The 20,167-nt window shown below is 39.5% G+C and overlaps 1 protein-coding gene across 3 annotated transcripts in view; it reads right to left on the reverse strand.

The window, feature by feature from the left end:
- Positions 1 to 20,167, reverse strand: part of BABAM2 (BRISC and BRCA1 A complex member 2) — a 399,480-nt gene that overhangs the window by 20,356 nt on the left and 358,957 nt on the right. For all 3 annotated transcript variants that reach the window (XM_043469051.1, XM_043469049.1, XM_043469050.1), the window contains exon 11: positions 16,378 to 16,531. In XM_043469051.1, the coding sequence (XP_043324986.1) occupies positions 16,378 to 16,531 (154 nt within the window). The remainder of the gene's footprint in view (positions 1 to 16,377; positions 16,532 to 20,167) is intronic.

Here is a 20,167-nt window from a genome sequence, read left to right on the forward strand (position 1 = left end):
GAGCATCGAAGCTCTGCAGTTCCAAACAGACAGCTGAGCTCAGCTGTCTGGCAATTTGAGGATACCTCGGGCAATCAGTTTGTGGAAGAGTGGCAGGGCATTATAATAGCAGAATATCAGTCTAAAAGTTGGGAAACCCAAACTATATCCTCAGATCCTACACTAAGTCACACTATGACCTAGTGGACAAGCCATTTCACTTTGCGGGGCCTCAGCTTTACCATGTATAAAATGGTGTAATGGCACTACCTGTCTCACAGGGTTGTTGTGAGAGTCACAGTGTTAAAATATCAATACATAAGCTGTTAACAGCTGTGCTGGTGTACTTGATGTATATTTATTATTATCATCATCTATAAGATGATCAGGACTGACTGAATGATCCATTATCACCTATTCTGACAAAGAAACAATATAATCTTGCCTTTACATATATGTTCCCATTAATTTCACTTTTTTGGCAACTCAAATAATGACAGTTTAAGGGTTATTTGATCCCCCAAATGATCAATAATGGAAAATTTTGGTTTTCTAAATTTGAGTTTTAGAAGAGCTACAGAGCCTCCTGCTTTGCAATTCTGACTTGTACTCAATATACTGAGGAATTAACGCCATGGATGCCCCATCTCTGGAATGGAATCTCACCCAGTGATGGACCGTTCCAAAAATCAATCAGCAAGCTTTGTAGTTGGGATTCTACACAACAGGTGGATGAGTTTCAGCACCTGGAGGAGGGCAGCAACCTTGTGCATGTGTGTGTGTGTTGTCCCCAGTACCTTGCACATATTCTGTATATACAGTTGACCCTTGAAGTATACAGGTTTAAACTGTGAGGGTTCACTTAACCATGGATATTTTTCAACTGTAAATATTACAGTCTGTGGTTGGTTGAATCCGTGGATGCAGAGAAACTCTGGATACAGAGAGTCGACTATAAGTTGACCTGTGCATTGTTTGAGGGTCAACTGTACTGTATATAGCTCTTAACTATTTACTGAATGACTTACTAGCAATACAAGCAATAACTTCACTGCAGAAGCCATTGTTGCATTTGATTCTTACAATTATAGTTGCTCTAAAGCCTGTTCTTTCCACACCATGGCATCTCTACCTGGCAACTTAGCCCTGATCAGCCAGGGCACACAAGGAAGCAAACCATTTTTTCTCCTCAGAAGTGACTCTGGATTAAGGACTACCTGAGATCACTCCAGGCTCACTTCTGCTTTCTCGGCTTCCATTTTCCATTAGGCATGACTAAGTGCCAGAGGTTCTGTCTGTCTGGGAAGATAGGAGTCACTGGAATTTTTTGTCCTTTTCTCAATGTGCAGCCTTCCTGCTGGTTTGCAGGCAGCTGTGAAGCAGTGTCCTTCCTTTGGCCTGCTCTGCTACGACACCCCTTTTCTTCGTTGGCCCATTGGTTATAGTAATAAGTCAAGCCACAGAAATGTTTACCTTCCCTTAAAGGTACTCAGTGCCAGGTCTCCACACTCTCAGAAGAGCTGTTTCTGCTCAAGAATACCTCGGGCTGCCTCCATTGCCACAGAAGCCCTCAGCCTCCAAGGTGAGACGCTAGGAAGAAGGTTCCCATTCCAGGTCACCCCATGGGAAGGTGACGGGCACATGAATGCAGGCATGCTACCCTTCAGCCCCTGACTCCACTGTGCTGCTCCTGTGAGCAAGGGAGCAAGAAACGGGCAGAGAAATGGGGGGAGGTCAGAGATGGCTTGGGCTGGCCCTGGACCAGTGATCAGGGACACAGGGTTCTAATCTCTGTACTGTATGGCCCTGAACAAGTTCTTCCAGAAAATGAAAATGAAGTGTTAAATCTATGCCAATCACTGTGCTGAGGGTTTTAAATATACCAATCACTCCATTTAATCTCCACCACAATGGCAAATGCTGACCACACTCAACCTTGGCTGTACTGGATGATCCCTGATGTCCCTTCCATGTTCCACAGCCTGAGACTGGCCACTACTGACAAACTTACCTTCCCAGATGCAATCCTGCTTGGGCACCTAACCCAGCTCTGTTACTGGCTGTGGATTTGGGAGGTCACTGGCATAGTGGTAACTACCCCAGTATCTGTGCCCTGTTTTTGCTCACCTCTATAAAGCTGTGATTTTTAACAAGTCATGAATCTAGCTCATGTTCACAGGTGGCCCCTGTGCTGAGGAAGCTGACAACAAACAAGACAGAATCTCATTTCTGCAGGAAAAAGGCCTCTGCTTGTCACTAATGATGTGCAGATTGGATGGCTGTTCTTTGATGCTTTCCCCCTTCTCTAAAATTCATGCCTTAATGAGAAGTGATAGAACCGTGAGGCTTGGCCCTCTTGTCTTGGCTGGACTCCATATCACACGTGACAGCCCTGAGCAGCCCCAACAGCACCTGTCAGAAACCAACATGCACATCTGAACAGTCAAGCCTAATTCCCAAGAAGCTGTTTTAACTTGACATCTGAAAAAGTATTACATCGAGAATTATTTTACTGGGTGTGTGTGTTCAGGGCATCTGTGTGCACGTTCCACAGCTGAAGTGTTCTATAAATATTAGATACGGGTTGTACAAAAAAGCATCACGTACGTAGTGTACTTAATTCCATTTAGCAGTGTTTTCAATTTGTGCCTGACCTCTGGCAACAGAGATGGAATTTTTTCAACAAGAATAAAAAAGTATGTAAAATTACCTTAAACATAATTTTCATTTACAATTCCAGAAATAAGTTGGAGCTTGGTGATCACTGGCTACTCGCCCAATACTTTCAGATGAGGGTCCTGAGGCCCAGAAATGTGAAGTGTCCTTTCCAAGTTCACACAGGAAATTAATAATGGTGTCCAGATGAAACCCAGGTCTCTTAACTCCCAGGCCATTATTTTTTGCATTTTCGTTACTTACGGTTTTCCTTCCATCCATTCAAAGGCAACTTTAATTCCGTAAGTATGTGTTTCTACTTTGGTACACTATAAAAATCCCAAACCAACTCCCTGACTCTTTCCTTTCTGACTCTGTAAGACATCTGTCTATTTTTCTAAGAAAATGTAGGAGTATAACTCACAAACAAGGAAGTAGCTGTACTTGGTTATACATGAACGTTTTCCCATCTGGGAGGGATAATCAGAATCCAAGCCTGAGCTGATCAGTAGCTTTCACAACAGGACAACTAGGTGAATTCCTCCAATTAGACCTGCTGATCACTCTGTTACCCTCCCACCTGCAGCTTCTTGTGTGACTCAGGCTTGCATGACTGAGACCAGAGGGTAAAGCCTCACCCTGTTTTCCAATAAGAAAGCAGCCTGGACAGGGGGTTCAGTCCCCAAAACAGAGTGGCCAAAGAGTGGAATCAAAGGAAGCCAGGAACACAGATGGAGGACCTGGAAGAGATGGCCTGCGGGGTCGTGTGGAAGGAGTGGGGAGGCTGCTTGGGGCTGTGAACGCTCCGTGCCTGGTACAGCCTGGTCTGTGCAGGCTGGAAGAATGGTGAGCAGCCTACTCCAGGATGAGGGCTGTATTAGCAGTAATTGATGGCCAGGCTTTTTAATGGAGCTTATCATTTCACAGCAACAGATGTCAGGTTCTAATAAATAACATGTTCTCTCTGACCTACGCAATTTGGAGAGGAGGCCTGGACGCCAGGCACATTTGGATTCCTCCCATCTCTGTTGCTCTCTCTTCTCAGAGGAAAAACAAACTGAGTCCCCTGAAGATACTTTTCAAAATGAATCTCTGTGCAAGTTCAAGGATGCAATAATTTCACACAGCTTCTGCAGGAGACCCAGGTTCGATTCCTGGGTTGGGAAGATCCCCTGGAGGAAGAAATGGCAACCACTCCAGTATTCTTCCCTGGGAAATCCCATGAAGAGAGGAGTCTGATGGGCTATAGTCCGTGGGGTTGCAAAGATTTGGACATGACTGAGCATGCATGTACATGCTCTCTATCTCTAAACCTGGGGGATGGTAAGCATGTGCACGCAGGAACCCAGGGCATGTTGGAGGAAAGGAAGGTTTGGGGTCCTCGACAAGTTCCTCTGCAGGCACCATCACTGGTTCTTCTCTTGTCCTCAACAGGTGCTCTCATCCCCCAAGCTAGGCTAGCCTGGACCTGAAAAATTCCCTCTTCTCTCTTGAGGGGAGTTCAGCTGAGATGAGGTTGGGAGTTTTTAAAGGGAACTATTCCTAGGAAACTCAAAGGAAAAAAAAAAAAGAAAGAAAACAGAAAACACATGAATCACAGCAGCAGTTGGGCTTGCAGGCTCTGCCACTGAGGTCTGAGCCCCGATGGGCCCCTGTGGCTAAGCTTCCTGGGAGCCTAAGCTTGGTTGCTTTTGCCCAGCATGGGGTTCTCCCTTCTGCCCAGGGAGCTTCATGCCCAGAGTGGCTCAGTTCTGCAGCTACACCACCCACCTCAGAAGGGCTGTGGGGGTATGCAGTCATAGTGGCCGCAATTCTTACCTTCCTGGTCAACCCCTACCCTTGGATGCCAGATGGGAGTCCCAAAAATATAACCATAAATTGGAGAGGGGAGGGGCAGTGGTCCCAGGAGAGTGCTGTGAAGTCCCCATCAGGGTTTTCCCTAACATTGAGTGATGACTGGCTACCTGGGCCCCAAAGCTGGTTCAACCAGGACTCCCTGTGGTCAGCTGGCCAAGCACAGGGGCCGAGAGAGACGCCTGATGCCACAGCTAAATATTACCAGAAGGCGCAAGTGAGTAATTTCTGGAGAAACAAACACATAAATAGGCTCACATTATAACCACTTATACTTCATGATCATCCCCTCCCCATCACCAGCCCTACCCTGGTCTCCAAGGAATTCTCAGGCCTCAGGGGTCCTGAAACCATACTGTGAAGAACCCTCTTAGGATTGGGACTTCCATGCTGTGCTCCATGGCATCCCAGAGGGGCCCAGAGGCCACAGTAAGGGATGGATGGGGGGCTATATCAGATGAGGGGACATCTAACCCCTCTCTCTTGAGGAGAGGAGATCTGTCTTTATCTGTTTGACTTAGAAGACGAATGTGTAAGACTGGATTGAAGCATTTGGCCGCTAATGAGAAGTCTAAAGAAAACAGTGTCTTTGGGAATACTAAGGTATTAATGAAGAAAAATAACTGAAGTAGTCCAGAATGTACAATTTTAAAAATTCTTGAAAGAGAAAGTTATTCTGCAAGGACAATCAAGGAATGACAAATAATAGAAGTATGCATGGTGAAAAGCCACATATGGGGAAATATAGACTGCTTTGGATAAGTTTCTAAATAAGAAAATAACATCTCTTTCTGACCTGGAGGCAAGGGGAAAACAACAAGATGTTTTAGATGGTTCACAATGAATTACTCCCATGTGTTGACTGAGAAGTTATTTTTTAAAATATTCCATTTATATGATGGATTTAATGTGTGACAAGCCATTGCAGTAGGTGGTTTGGAGGTTAAATTCTATTCTAAGAACCTACTCAGACCTCTAGAATCAACTTAAGGTTTTATACAATGAAACTCAGGGAAAACTCATGCCATCTATTCATATTTTTATCAAGCTAGGAAGGATTATAAAAGTTACCTGGTTCATTCCTCTAGAGAGAACTAAAGCTATGTACAAGATACCAAGGTAGGTAACTAGTGGGTTCAACTTTTTTTCAGTGATTGTTGGTTTTGTGTAGATTAAACAATTGAAGGCTGGAGTTTTTCCACTTTTCAAACCAGCTATACTGGCAACAAGAAGACACAACCACAGAGGGTAGCAACCATGAATGGGGCAGCTTAGAACTGAAGAACCTCTGGTGAAGTCACTGAGGTGAGGGACTGTTTTACACGGTCACATGTGTAGATAGCAATGCTGACTCTGCTACCTTCTAATAAAAAATCTCTGTTTTTCCTCCAGGGATGATGACATTGATAGCTAACATCTACTGAATGCTCACAACATGCCATATCCTATGCTAGACAATTCACCTGTATTACCTGTGTAGTGGCAGAATTCTAAGATAGCTCCTATGTCCTCACTCCGTGGTATATACTCCCTGTATAAGCCCCAGGACTGTGAAAATGATGGATTTCATTCTTGTCAGTGGGTTACTAATGCAGGAAATGTAAGAGATGTGGGTTTGATCCCAGGAAGATCCCTTGGAACAGGAAAGTGGCAACCTGCTCCAGTATTCTTGCCTAGAAAATTTCATGGACAGAGTCTGGCTGGCTATAGTCTATGGGGTTGCAAAGAGTCAGACATGACTGAGCAACAGAGCAAACACACACACAAGTGGTTTATGTTACATGGAATGGATTGATGACTTGAAGGAAGGGGTATTAACTGGTAAGCCTGGACTAATCAAATAAACCCTTTAAATCTGAGTCTAGATGTCAGTGACACAGTCAGAAATTGGAAATATGAAGATTTCAGGTACCACTAAAAGCTTGACAATGGAGGGGCCCACATGACAGGGAACAGCCTCTAGCTGACACTCAGCAAGAAAACAGGGACCTCAGTACTACAACCACAAGGATATGAATTCTGCCAACAATCTGAATGACTTTGGAAGAGGCCCTGAGCCTCAGATATGGTAACAGCCTGAGTCAACACCTTGACTTTAATCTTTCGGGACCCTGAACAGAGAAGTGAGGAAGGCTGTGTTGGACTCTTGATCTACAGAAAGTATGAGATAACAATTTGTGTTGTTTTAAGATGTTAAATTTCTGCTATTCATCAACAATAGAAAATCACATACCCTACTTGAAATATTAATAAACTCAGATATGCAGATGACACCACACTTAGGGCAGAAAGTGAAGAACTAAAGAGCCTCTAGATGAAAGTGAAAGGGGAGAGTGAAAAAGTTGGCTTTAAACTCAACATTCAGAAAACTAAGATCATGGCATCTGGTCCCATCACTTCATGGCAAATAGATGGGGAAACAATGGAAACAGTGACAGATTTTTGGGGGCTCCAAAATCACTGCAGATGGTGACTGCAGCCATGAAATTAAAAGATGCTTGCTCCTTGGAAGAAAAGTTATGACCAAACTAGACAGCATATTAAAAAGCAGAGACATTACTTTGCCAACAAGGTCAATCTAGTTAACGTTACCGTTTTTCCAGTGGTCATGTATGGATGTTAGAGTTGGACTATAAAGAAAGCTGAGTGCCGAAGAATTGATGCTTTTGAACTGTGGTGTTGGAGAAGACTCTTGAGAGTCCCTTGGATTGCAAGGAGATCCAACCAGTCCATCCTACAGGAGGTCAGTCCTGGGTGTTCATTGGAAGGACTGATGTTGAAGCTGAAACTCCAATACTTTGGCCACCTGATGGGAACAACTGACTCATTAGAAAAGACCCTGATGCTGAGAAAGATTGAAGGCGGGAGGAGAAGGGGATGACAGAGGATGAGATGGTTGGATGGCATCACCGACTCAATGGACATAAGTTTGGGTAAACTCTGGGAGTTGGTGATGGACAGGAAAGCCTGGTGTGCTGCAGTCCATCGGGTCGCAAAGAGTCACACACGACTTAGTGACTGAACTGAACTGACTTGATATTCTAAACTAGCTTCCCTACCTTATAGATAAGGAGACAGACTCAGATTATGAATTTGCCTAAAGTCACACAGCTAGTAAGTAGCAGAGATAGGTTTACACCCAACTCTCTCTTGACTTTAGGGTCAGTGCTCTTAAAGGCCACATGTATTTCTTCTCTACATTTATGTTACTCAAATACCAGGCCTCTGGGAAATGAGGCTCAGAAGTGGTAAAGAGAATGGAAAACTTTATCTATCTGCCTAGGTGTGGATGTACAGAAAGTCAGAGGCCCTATATTGAGTCCTGACTCCACTAGAAGCTACCTGCGTGCCCTTAAGAAAGTCACTGAGTCTCTCTGAGCCTCAGGTTTTTTATATGTATGAAGGGTGGTGAGAATTTCTTTACTAAACTCCTCATAGGACTACAGTGATGATTTCAAGAAAGTATGTGAGGGTGCATGATAAATGGCAAAGTCCACAGGGCAGGCAGAGGTGCCTGGATGTCATGCAGGTGTATCTTTTCTTGGTGACTGAGAGTCTCAATGTCCTCTGCATATAGGCTGGACATGGTTCTCATATGGCCTGTTCCAAAGAAGACATTTAAAAATAAGTGGTTTTTTTTTTTTCTTTTTGGAGGGGAAATATATTTTCCATTACCTTTATTTGGAAATTACCAAATAAAGTGGAGCATAACCTTTCTTTCTTTTCTAAAATTCTTTAAAAGTCAACTGACTATTTAAAGCCAAAGTAATAACAATATATTGTGGGATTCATGATATATGAAGATATATCAGAGGACAGCAGGAAGTATAAAGAGAATTATACTGTTTTAGATTTCTACATTGGAGAAGGCAATGGCACCCCACTCCAGTATTCTTGCCTGGAAAATTCCATGGATGGAGGAGCCTGGTAGGCTGCAGTCTATGGGGTCGCTAAGAGTCGGGCACGACTGAGCGACTTCACTTTCACTTTTCACTTTCTTGCATTGGAGAAGGAAATGGCAATGCACTCCAGTATTCTTGCCTGGAGAATCCCAGGGACAGAGGAGCCTAGTGGGCTGCCGTCTATGGGGTCACACAGAGTCAGACACGACTGAAGTGACTTAGCAGCAGCAGCAGGTTTCTACATTATACTTGAAATGTTATAGTATTAATTCATCATAGACTGATATGAATTAAGAATGTATTTTAGTGTGTTAAAAACTAAAATATGGTACATAGAGCTATAACTTAAAGACCAAGGAGAAGACAGAATGGTATACTAAAAAATATTCAAATAAAATAAATTAAAGATTTGGAAGGGAACAACAAAGGAATAAAGAACAGGGGAAATTAAACAACAAATAGTAAGAAGGCAGACTTATATGCAACCAGCTCATTAATAATATGAAATGTAAATGAATGAAATACTCCAATTAAAAGGCAGAGATTATCAAACTAGATTAAAAAAAACAACCTATAAAAGGTTTTCTTGACATATAAAGGCACACACAGGATGAAAGAACAAGGATGAAAAAAGATATACTGTGCAAAAAATAAGTACAAGAATGCTGGTAAAACTATATTCATATTAGACACAGCAGAATTCAAGTGAAGGAGTATTATCAGAAACAGCATGAGTTATTTCATAATCATAGAAGGGTCAATTGATCAAGAAGATGTAACAATTCTAAATATGTATGTACATAAATAACAAAACTTCAGAATGCAAAAAGCAAAAAAATGACAAAACTAAAAGGAGAAATAAACGTATCCAAAATCATAGGTGGAATTTTAACACCTCCTTTCAGTAACTGATATAATAATAAACACACAAAAAATAGGATATAGAAGACTGAATAATACTAACAAGTAACTAATATGTATACAAAACACTATACTCAAAATTGTAGGACATACATTTTTTTCAAGTTCACATGAACTGTTTATCAAGATAGACTACATGTTGAGTCATAAAACAAATCTCAACAGATTTCAAAGGATTCAGTTCAGTTCAAAGGGTTAAAGCCATACAGATTATAATTGACCAAAATAGAAATTAGATATCAGTAACAATAAAACATCTAGAAAAGTCCCCAAACACTTGAAATTCAAGCAGCACAATTATAAATAACTCGTGGTTCAAAAAGAAATCACAAAGGAAATTTAAAAAATTTTCTAACAAAATGACTAAGAAAAACAACATATCAAAATTTGAGAGAGACAGCTAAAACAAAAAACAAACCTTAGGCAGAAATTTATAGCTTTAAAGGCTTATATTAAAAAGGAAGAAAGGATTAAAATTAATGATCTAAACTTCCGTTTTGAGAAAACTGAAAAAGAAGAAATTAAACTGAAAATAAGCCAAAGGAAATAATAAAGATAAAAGCATAAATGAACAAAACGGAAAACAAACCACGGGAAACAAAGCAACAAAGTAAAAGGTTGCTTCTTTGAAAAGATTAGAAAAACTGATAAACCCCTAACTAGATTTTTTTTAAAGAAAAGCAGGGAAGAGGATAAAGATACAAGTTTTCACTATAAGGAATCAAAGAAGTTATATCACTACATCCTACAGATATTAAAAGGAAAGTAAGACAATACCATAAACAATTTTATGCCAATCAATTCAACAACTTAAATATGATGGATAAATTTCTTTAAAAAATAACCCACAACTTGCTAAAACTAATGGAAGAAGAAATTGTAAAAATCTGAATATCCCTATATGTAGTACAGACATTTAATTTTTTTCCACAAATAGACTCCACCAAACATTGAGGAAAAAAATAATGTAAAACCTACACAAACTTTCAGAAAACAAAGGAGGAAGGAAAACTTGCCAATTCATTTTATGAAACCAGTTTAGTGCTACTATAAATGTCTAATAAGGACAATACAAGAAAAGTAACTTCTGACCATTATGACTCAAGAACGTAGATATAAAATTCTCAATACAATTTTAGCAAATTGAATTGAATAATATAAAAAAGGATAAAATTTCATGACTCAGAAGGGTTTATTTATTGCTGGAATGCAAGGTTGGTCTAACAGTCAAAAACTAATGAATGTAATTCTCCATTTTAACATAAAAAAGAAAAAACACAGGATCATGTCAATAGATACCAGAAAGCATTCTACAGAATTTAATACTCAGCCATGATAAAAATCTCTTAGCAAAGCAGGAATATAGGGGAATTTCTTTAATTTACTAAAGACATCTAAGTAAAACCTAATGCTAACATTAACCTTAAGGTGATATATAAAGCCAAATGTCTGCCCACAGCACTTGTGTACAACAATGAACTGGAGGTCCCAGTCAGTACAGAAGGTTAAAAAAAAAAAAAAAAAGGAAAGAAACAAAAAAACATATAGATTATAAACACTGGAAAGAAAGAAGTAAAGCTGTTAACAGATGATATGACTGTGTATGTAAAAAATCCTAAGAAATCTACAAAAAAGCTACTAGAACTTGGTAGGATTATAAATTGAGCAAAGTCAATATAGAAAAGTCATTTATATTCCTAATACTTGCAACAACTGGAAAATGAAATCTGAAAAACTATCATTCACAATAAAAGCAAAACCACTAAAAATATACAACAGTTCCACATGAAATCTTAAGACATATCTGAGATAAAATATAGAAAATCTAAACAAAAATCATGTTGTTGATTGGAAAACTCAGTATTGTTAAAATGTTAGTCAGTTCTTCGTTGAGCTACAGATTCAATGCCATCTCAATCAAAATCTCAGCAGGCCTTTTTTGAAGGTTGGGGTTGGAATTGGCAAACTGATTCTAAAATTTATACAGGAATACAAAGGACTTAAAACAGCCAAAACAATATTTAAAAAGAATAAAGTTGGAGAATTTACATTTCCTGACTTTAAGAACTATTCGTATATAAACAGAAAACTAGGTAGACTAGAATATCCAGAAATATATCCACTCATATATGGTCTATTTATTTTGATAAAGGCATGAAGGTAATTCCATGGGGAAAATAAAAGTTTTTTCAACAACTTAAATACCTGGAGACATATAAACAAAAAAAATTAACTTCAGCTTCTACCTCATACCATACCCCAAAATGAATTTGAGATGGATTCATTTGAATTTGACCTCAATGTCAAACCAAAACCAAAGCTTTAGAGAAAGACAGAGGAGAATCTATTCATGCATCTGTGGAAGGCAAATAATTATGAGGATACAAAAATATTAACATAAAAACAAAACACTGATAAAATAGATTTCATTAAAAATTTTCTGCTCATCAAAAGATACTGTTAAGAGAATGAAAAAGCAAGCCACGGATTGGGAGAAAATATTTGTAACACATATTTCTGACAAATATATAAAGAATTCTTAAAACTTAAAAATAAACAGCCCAACAACCTGATTAAAAATACACAAAATTTGAACAAATGCTTATACCAATAAGCACATGAAAATATGCTTACCAGTAATCATTAGGATGTCAGAATTAAAAGCTCAATGTGATACCCCTTCACTCCCTCTAGAATAGCTAAAATTACAAAGACTGACAATACCAAGTGTTGGAGAGGATATGCAACAACTGGAACCTGACATGTTAATGGTGAGAGTACAAACTGGTACAGTGATTATGAAAAAGGTGGTCAGTTTCTTACAAAGTTAATCATACAAACATTCCCACTCCCAATTATCGACCCACAGAATTGAAAGCATGCCTATTAAAAACTTATGTAAGAAAGTTCATAGCAGCTGTATTCATAAAAATCCCCAAACTGGAAACAACTTAAACACACATATGCAGATGAATGGATTAGTACATTATAGTATATTCAGATAATAAAATATTACTCAGCAGAAAAAAAGAAGGAATAATGTAACAGAAATATCATACCATAACAGATAAGTCTAAAATTAATTATGTTGAACACAAAAGATATGAAAGAGTACAATCTGTATTATTCCATTTATAAGAAGTATCTAGAAGAGGAAAAACTAAGACATGGTGATAGAAAAAAGCATTGTTTTGGGGGTGAGAAGACTAACTGGAAAGGAGTAGAAGGTAACTCTGTCAAAACTCCATCAAAAGTTATATTTGAATCTGTCTACTTCATGGCTCAGACAGTAAAATCGTCTACCTACAATGTGGGAGACCCGGGTTCGATCCCTGGATCGGGAAGATCCCCTGGAGAAGGAAATGGCAACCCACTCCATTATTCTTGCCTGGAAAATCCCATGGACTGAGGAGCCTGGTAGGCTGCAGTCCATGGGGTCACAAAGAGTCGGACACAACTGAGCGACCTCACTTTCTTATGTAAACTATAAGTGTACCTAAATTATGCTACAATAAACACATTTAAATGATAAAGATATCTTTAAAAGAAATATGCAAAACCCTTGGCTTCAAAGGACTCACCGGTTTATGAAAGAAATGAGATGTATACAAAAATGTGAAAAAGCAAAGAACAATACAAAAGAGATTTCAAAGCAGTCTATGACCAATAGTCAACCAAAACTGGAGAGAGGTGAAAGAACTGCCTGTAAGTTAATATGGATGGAAAACCATAAGGAAGACTGCGGAAGGAAGGGGAGATTTGCAGGAGCAGAAAGAGAGTAGGAGGAAAGCAGCAGGCAAAGGCACCATAAGTCAAAGCAGAAGCTAAATCCAACCAAAGGTCTTTCCCATGTCCACCCCCTGACTGACCCTTCACCTCAAGCCTATCATAGGGAGGAGTACAGTATTGTTTTATAGAAAGAAGTTTGGGAAGATTAATAGCCCTGCCCAAGGCGACAGAGCTTACAGATTAGAACATGTGATGAGAACTGGCATGCACATGACCCCAAAGCCTGTGCTCACCAGCAGAAGGGATTCACTTGTGAGGACAGAATTTGCTGGACAGCCATGAGCAAGAAGTACAAGTCACAGGAGAAGCCCTGGTCAGTGCCAGAAAGTGGCCTTTCTGAGTTCACATGTTTAGAATTTTGCTCTATGGGAGGGAATAAACAGCTGACTCCACTCCAAGGGCTGTAGTGCTGTTCATAAACCACGAGAGTGTTGATGTCCTGGGCAGAGCTCTTCAAGTGAATTACAGCCTTGTGCACACTGTGTGCATACAGTATTTTCACAGGACAAAGAAGCAGGGAGTGTAAAGAATGCTGCAGTTGGCCTCTGTCTCTTTCTGTCCTGTCTCTTCACCTTCTCCCCCAATCTCTAGTCTGTACTGCAGGACAGTTCTCTGGTTGTGCTTATCCACTACCTGGACTTCTGACACAGCTCAGAGAAGTTACTTGGGTCAGTTTAAGAAGGGAGTTTTTAAACTACTTCTTTATAGCATGAGCTGCTGGCTTTCTCTTTTATTACACTTAAAATGGATCCATCTTCACTATAGTAGAAGGCAGATTTTTTTTTTTAACATTACTTCAGATGTTTTCTTTAGGCTGGTGGTAACGTAAAGCAAATGTCTCTTGCAATTCTAAACCAATCTGTTAAGATAAACAGGCTTCACTTATGATATGCCTACACTGAAATCATAGGCTTTGGTTTGTAACTCCTTAAAGACTCAATTCATACATGCTAAAATGTTTACTGAAAAAGCATGTGTGTCTATGGGTATACACATGCATATGTGCATACATACACGCGGAGATAACTTTGCCATGGAAACCACAAAAACACGTCTAGTTTAGACTGCACAGCACATACCACAAATAACAGCCCATCTTTTAAGGGCAGATCCTGTGTAGACCCAGGGAAAGCCCAGAAAACTAAACTGCAATTCCTCGAACATAAAACTTATTTCATAATCCCCCTTTTCAAGTTTATTTCAAGATAAGTAAGTCTTACTCATCGTCATTAGTTACCTTTGTGCATGTTTGTTTTTTCCTTAAATAGAACTCCAGACTTGGGCATTGTGGACAAAAAGGAAAAACACAGTGAGGAAGGGCACACTGAAGGTTCAGATAACAACAGCTCTGGATTCCACATATGAATCTGAGGCAATCTGGGTTTCTAGAGAAAGTTGTCCTGTCATTATTTAAAAGAGTCCCAACTCTGCTGTGAGTGAAAGCCTTGTACTACTGAAAGTATAGGAGATGCCGGGGGCACTTGGGGACCGAAAGAGAATCCACTGCTGCTGCTAAGTCACTTCAGTCGTGTCCGACTCTTGCTACCCCATAGACGGCAGCCCACCAGGCTTTCCCATCCCTGGGATTCTCCAGGCAAGAACACTGGAGTGGGTTGCCATTTCCTTCTCCAATGCGTGAAAGTGAAAAGTGAAAGTGAAGTCACTCAGTCGTGTCTGACTCATAGCGGCCCCATGGACTGCAGCCCACCAGGGTCCTCCATCCATGGGATTTTCCAGACAAGTGTACTGGAGTGGGGTGCCATTGCCTTCTCCACAGAGGGGAAGAAAAGAGCAAGAAGCCTTACCAATCAAGAGCGTTCTAGGTCTGGGAAGACCAGGTTTTACTAGTAGACACATTAAAAAACCATCACAAGTTTGATATCATAAAGGCTTTGATCTCTCCTGCTGGGCTATAAATTCCATGACGACATGGAAAATTTCTGATTTGTTTATCACTGTATCCCCAGCCTTGGGCACACTGCCTGCAATATGGGAGATGCTCAATAAATATTGGATGAACAATGAAGAGGATGCTGAATCGATATTCTTCATCTCTGTAATTCTTTGGATCTGATCATCCTTTAGCTGGAATCACAGGTGTGAGCATACAGCCGTATGATAAAATAATAACCACCTGCCACTCTATAATTTATTTTTGGAAACTATGACATTGACCCACTCACTGTTGCTTCATGGTTCATGAAGACTGGTGCTCCAGATACTGAAGTCTTACCTATAAAAAACACTCTGAATTTATATTTACCTATTCCATATGACTGGGGAACACTTTCTACAGAGAGTTTCAAGTGCAATAGTTATATCTCTAAATTCCAAATTCCAGCTAACTTCAACCTCAAATTCCCAACTTATTTCCCTAAGGATATTAATAGTTCTAAGTTATTTGTATAGCCATTTATTCAAAGATGATGCAGGCCCTACTCTGGGCAATGGCTGCAGAGATGCAATGAGGAATATAACTCACTCTGTTCCTTCAAAGGCACTACAGTTCCATATGAAAAACTAGGTACTGGATCCACATGTTGACTAACAAGACCAGAATTCTATTTGTTTACTGAAATTTCCCATTTTAAAAAATGTGAAAGCAGCTGTCGATATTTTCATCATAGACACTGTTTATCCATAACTCCAACTCCCATCTAGTAAATAGAATCTAATCTAAATAGAAAGGTAGATTTCAGAGATATCCTGTAACCCATTAAAAAAAAAAAAGGCAATCTACCTGATGAGGCTAGACAAGCAGTTGGCTAACTTTTTCTATAATGGGCCAAATAGCAATTACTTTTGGCTTTCCAGGCCATATGTGGTCTGTTTCAACTACTCCTCCTGCCGTTGTTGCATGAAAGCAGCCACAGAAGATAAGTTTAAAAACGGGTATGGCTATGGTTCAATAAAACTTTATTTATAAAAACAGGCACAGGGCAGTAGCTTGCCAACTCCTGGACTAGATAAACAATGTGTTACCTATTTGCAAGAAATAACAATTGATTCAGGGGACTTCCCTGGTGGCCCAGGGGTTAAGAATCCGCACTGCAATGCAGGGGAAGAAGGTTCAATCCCCGGTTGGGGAACTAGGATCCTACATGCTGTGGAGCAACTAAGCCCAAGCGCCTTTGCAACTACTGAGCCTGCATGCCACAACTAGAGAATCCATACACCGCAAGGGAAGATCCTGCAAGATGCAACGAAGATCCCTCGTGCTGCAACTAAGACCCAACACAGCCAAATAAAACAACAACAAAAACAATGATTCACTTACTTTGCTCTTTTGGCCATTTCATTTCCATCCCATCGGGGGCTGTATGGGTAGTTCTTCTGGGCCTGGGAATAAAGCTGTCCACTGTTGGTAAAGTGATAGACAGACTGGAATGTGAGAGTTGGCTGATCTCGAGGGAAAAACAGGGGCAGGTCAACTGTAAAGACAGAAGAAAGGAAAAGAAAGTTAGAGCTTAAATGCATCTTAATACACATTTTTGGCTAAATTCAAATGGTGGGTACAAGATTCTACTTAAACCATAAACACTGGTTGACGTTTAGGTAACAGGTATGGAGAGAGAACCCAAGAAATATTGGGTTGCCCAAAAAGTTCATTTGGGTTTTCCAAACTTTTTGGCCAATCCAAGACAAGGTATCTTCCCTGCCTCCAAGGAGTTTATGATTCAGGTAGAGAGGCAAATCACCCATAAATAAAAATTTAACCAATATGAGGCATGATGTGTAAGTAGGTGCTGAAAAGAGTACTAGGAAATGGTCTCAGAAGCTGGGCAACCCCAGCCGCCTGAACTGCTGTGGCACTTATTACCCAGTCCAGTATTCACAGAGAAGTTGTATATCTTCTTATCTTAGTTGTATATCTCTTTTAAGTATCTATTATATCATAAACTTATCAAAGGCTGGGCAGTGTCTTTCTCGTCCAGAATTTGAAGAAGACTGTTCTTAAAGAATGGATTTGGAAAGGGGATCAAGAGGGCAAGTGATGATCTTTCTTTTTTACAGGAGATGGCAACTGGGCCACCAGAAAAAACAAAGTATATCACTTTATTTTCAATCTAGCAGTGAATTTTGATACTGAGCAGTTTTACGTTTTTCCGTATATGTTACCATATATATCTCCTCAATCAGTACGAGCTGCTTAATGGAATGCCACAGGGACTACATATGTCTACTGTTATAGTATATACTGATTTTAATATTTGCTATTTATAAATATTATGTGCTTTATGTTCATTTTGGGATCCTTTAACTCCATTTTTAAAAATAAAATGACTTCCTATTCTCAGTTCAGGCAAACTATCACTAAAAACACAGACTGTTTCGCTGTCAAATTCCTCAAGGCATATAATGTGTATTTCTGTAAATGTTACTCCGAGGACACAGAATAGGCACATTAGTTTAAATAAATAATAACAAGAAAAATGTATATAGACTTTTCTAGCTTTACAGAGTACTTCTGTATACTTTATCTAATTTGATACCTATAATTCCTTGAAGCAGACATTATTTTCACCAGCTGCATTTAATAAATGACATACTTGAGACTCCAAAAGGTTTATTAACTTGTTCATACCATAGCTACACAGAGGCAGGACTCAAATCTAGTCCTGTAATTTAAATCCTAAGCTCCTTCCACTGGCTCAGGTTGCCTTTTGCTCTTGGGTTTACTGCTCACTATGTCAAAATTACAACTTAGTAAGCTAAAGTCTCCACTGTGAAGGACGTACAGGGTTCATCCTTTTGGCTCCATGAGGCAAATACAGGAAAGAAAAAGACTACTAGATAGCTATACATGTATCACAAAGTCAGTTAGGGTGACCTTTGACTTGGAATAGGCCCACCAAGTACCCAAAATGATTTTTTGAAGGAAGTTAGGCTTGCAGCAAACTTAAAAAACAAAAAACTGTCCAGTTGGTAAGGCCTCTTAGACCTCTGAGTATATCTGACTCTGACTCAGTGCTGCAGGGGGTTTCTACAGATGAATCACCCCACACCAAAGAAAAGTGGCAAGATTTTGAATGTCCACTCTTTAGTCACATTTTCCAAGTGCCTCAATGCAGTTTCAATACATGTTTGTTTGTGCCAAAGCAAAAATTTGGTAACATATAGCAATAATACAAAACATGAAAAACAGACTAATTCACATGATAAGCACTTGGATTCAGAAAACCTATTTGAATCCCTTCATCTTACAGAGTTTGATATGAAATATCTTCAGTCATTTGGAATAAATGTCGTTTTCCAAAGCTGTTTATCTGTCTTCTGATTACTCATTTCATTTCCTCTGATTAATTTTAGAAAAAAATGCCTATTCACATATATTTTAATTTGACTTCAACTATGTTTATATTTTATATGTTTCATACATAAAATGAGATTCAGATTAATCTTCAAAGCAATAGCTATAGCATTGGTGCAAAGTATTTAACATGCAAGTTTCCCTTCAAAACAGCAGTAATTTTCAATAATAAAATTCAATGGCAATAATTTACCAATTCAAAGTAAGTACAGTCATCATTCAGTATCCAGGCAATATAGATAATATCAGAAGCTTCATGACTCTTAAGCTACCAGCTTTCTGGGGCTTTGAAATGCATTCTATTTTTTGTTCCTGTTATTTTGTTTTATAGAAAATGAGTCGCTGGTATTTTGATAGGCTGAAAAATGATTTTCCCACCTAGTCCTGAAACATCCACTCTAACCCCCAAAATGCCCAATTAAGACCAGGACCAATTCAAAATACAAACAAAATTTTATTTACCTAAATAAGTGAGTTATATGATTTTAAAAAACCTGTTAGTTGATATGTACCAAGATCTCCCCAAAAGTATTTGATTACATGATTATTTTGCCATGGAGATTTTTCTTAAAAAGTGTAGCTGGAGTAAATACTAAAATTTGAACACAGTGGCTACATCATTAGAAGGGGTAGGACTGGTCAGAGTCCTTCAAAGATAAAAACTGGTAATCCACACATTAATTCACATATGAGAAAATAAAATTTAAAAAATTTATCTTGTTCAGTTTAACAAGGGCGTATCCTGCCTGGATCAGTCAGTAGTCAGTAGAAGGATGACTTCTTTAAAAATGTTCTAAGAAGGAGTTAATAACTAAAATACCTATGAGAAATACTTTGCATTTTTCTTATAATAATGATTTGAATGGTACGTTAGTTAGAATTAAAAAAAAAAACAAAACAAAATTTGTTTTCCTTATCCCCAAATGCTTCTGACATTTTACATTTTGCCTACAGGCTACATCGTGATTTTTCTGGCACATTAAAATGATGACTGCTGAGCCTTCAAACAGCTAAATCACTTTAAGAAACTTCTAGCTTCCAGGCAGTTTGGGCTCGTCGTCTCAGCCATGTTAAATCTGAGCATCTGAACATCTGCTTCCTTAGAATCCAACTCCTCTACTAGCTCAGGTTTGATTCCCAGAGTAGAATCATTCCATTGGATTCAGTTACTCATTGTCAGCATTGTTTTCACAAGTGCTTCCTATTTCCTTCTTTCTGGATTCAGAGACTGAATTTTGCCCAGCTCTCGAGCCACAGAAGAAATGGTCCCCTCCTTGTTCAGTATGATTTTCAATAGCCATTTCCTAAGCATTATTTTCTTCAAGAACTTGTTGAAACGAGTCACAAACACTGCTAATTCTGCTTAACCCGGACACTTCACAGGAGTTGCTCACAGGGCTCTGACGCCCTGGCAGAAAGCAGGAATAATTAAGTTCTGCACCAGCTTGCCTCACGCTGGACAGTCACAGCAGTGACAGGTTCCACTGGTCACAGTCCCAGAGAACTGCCCGCCATGCAGCTTTGAGAGGCGCCGAGAAACTTTGCCGCCTCTCTCCAAACCATGCTGAAGTTCTGATGGTTTTATCTTCTCTAGTAAATATGCTTAACTGCTCCTAAGTGCTCGTCCTTGCACCAGAAGAAGACTTCATTAGTTTTATCTAAGTTCACAAGACTCTCGAGAAACTTCACTTCTCAGCCTCAGACCTCAACAATGGAAAAATGACACTGAATGGCCAAAAGAAAAACTCCACATTGT

This window comes from Cervus canadensis, chromosome 5 (genome assembly GCF_019320065.1).
Source record: "Cervus canadensis isolate Bull #8, Minnesota chromosome 5, ASM1932006v1, whole genome shotgun sequence".
In the NCBI taxonomy this organism is placed as follows: domain Eukaryota; kingdom Metazoa; phylum Chordata; class Mammalia; order Artiodactyla; family Cervidae; genus Cervus; species Cervus canadensis.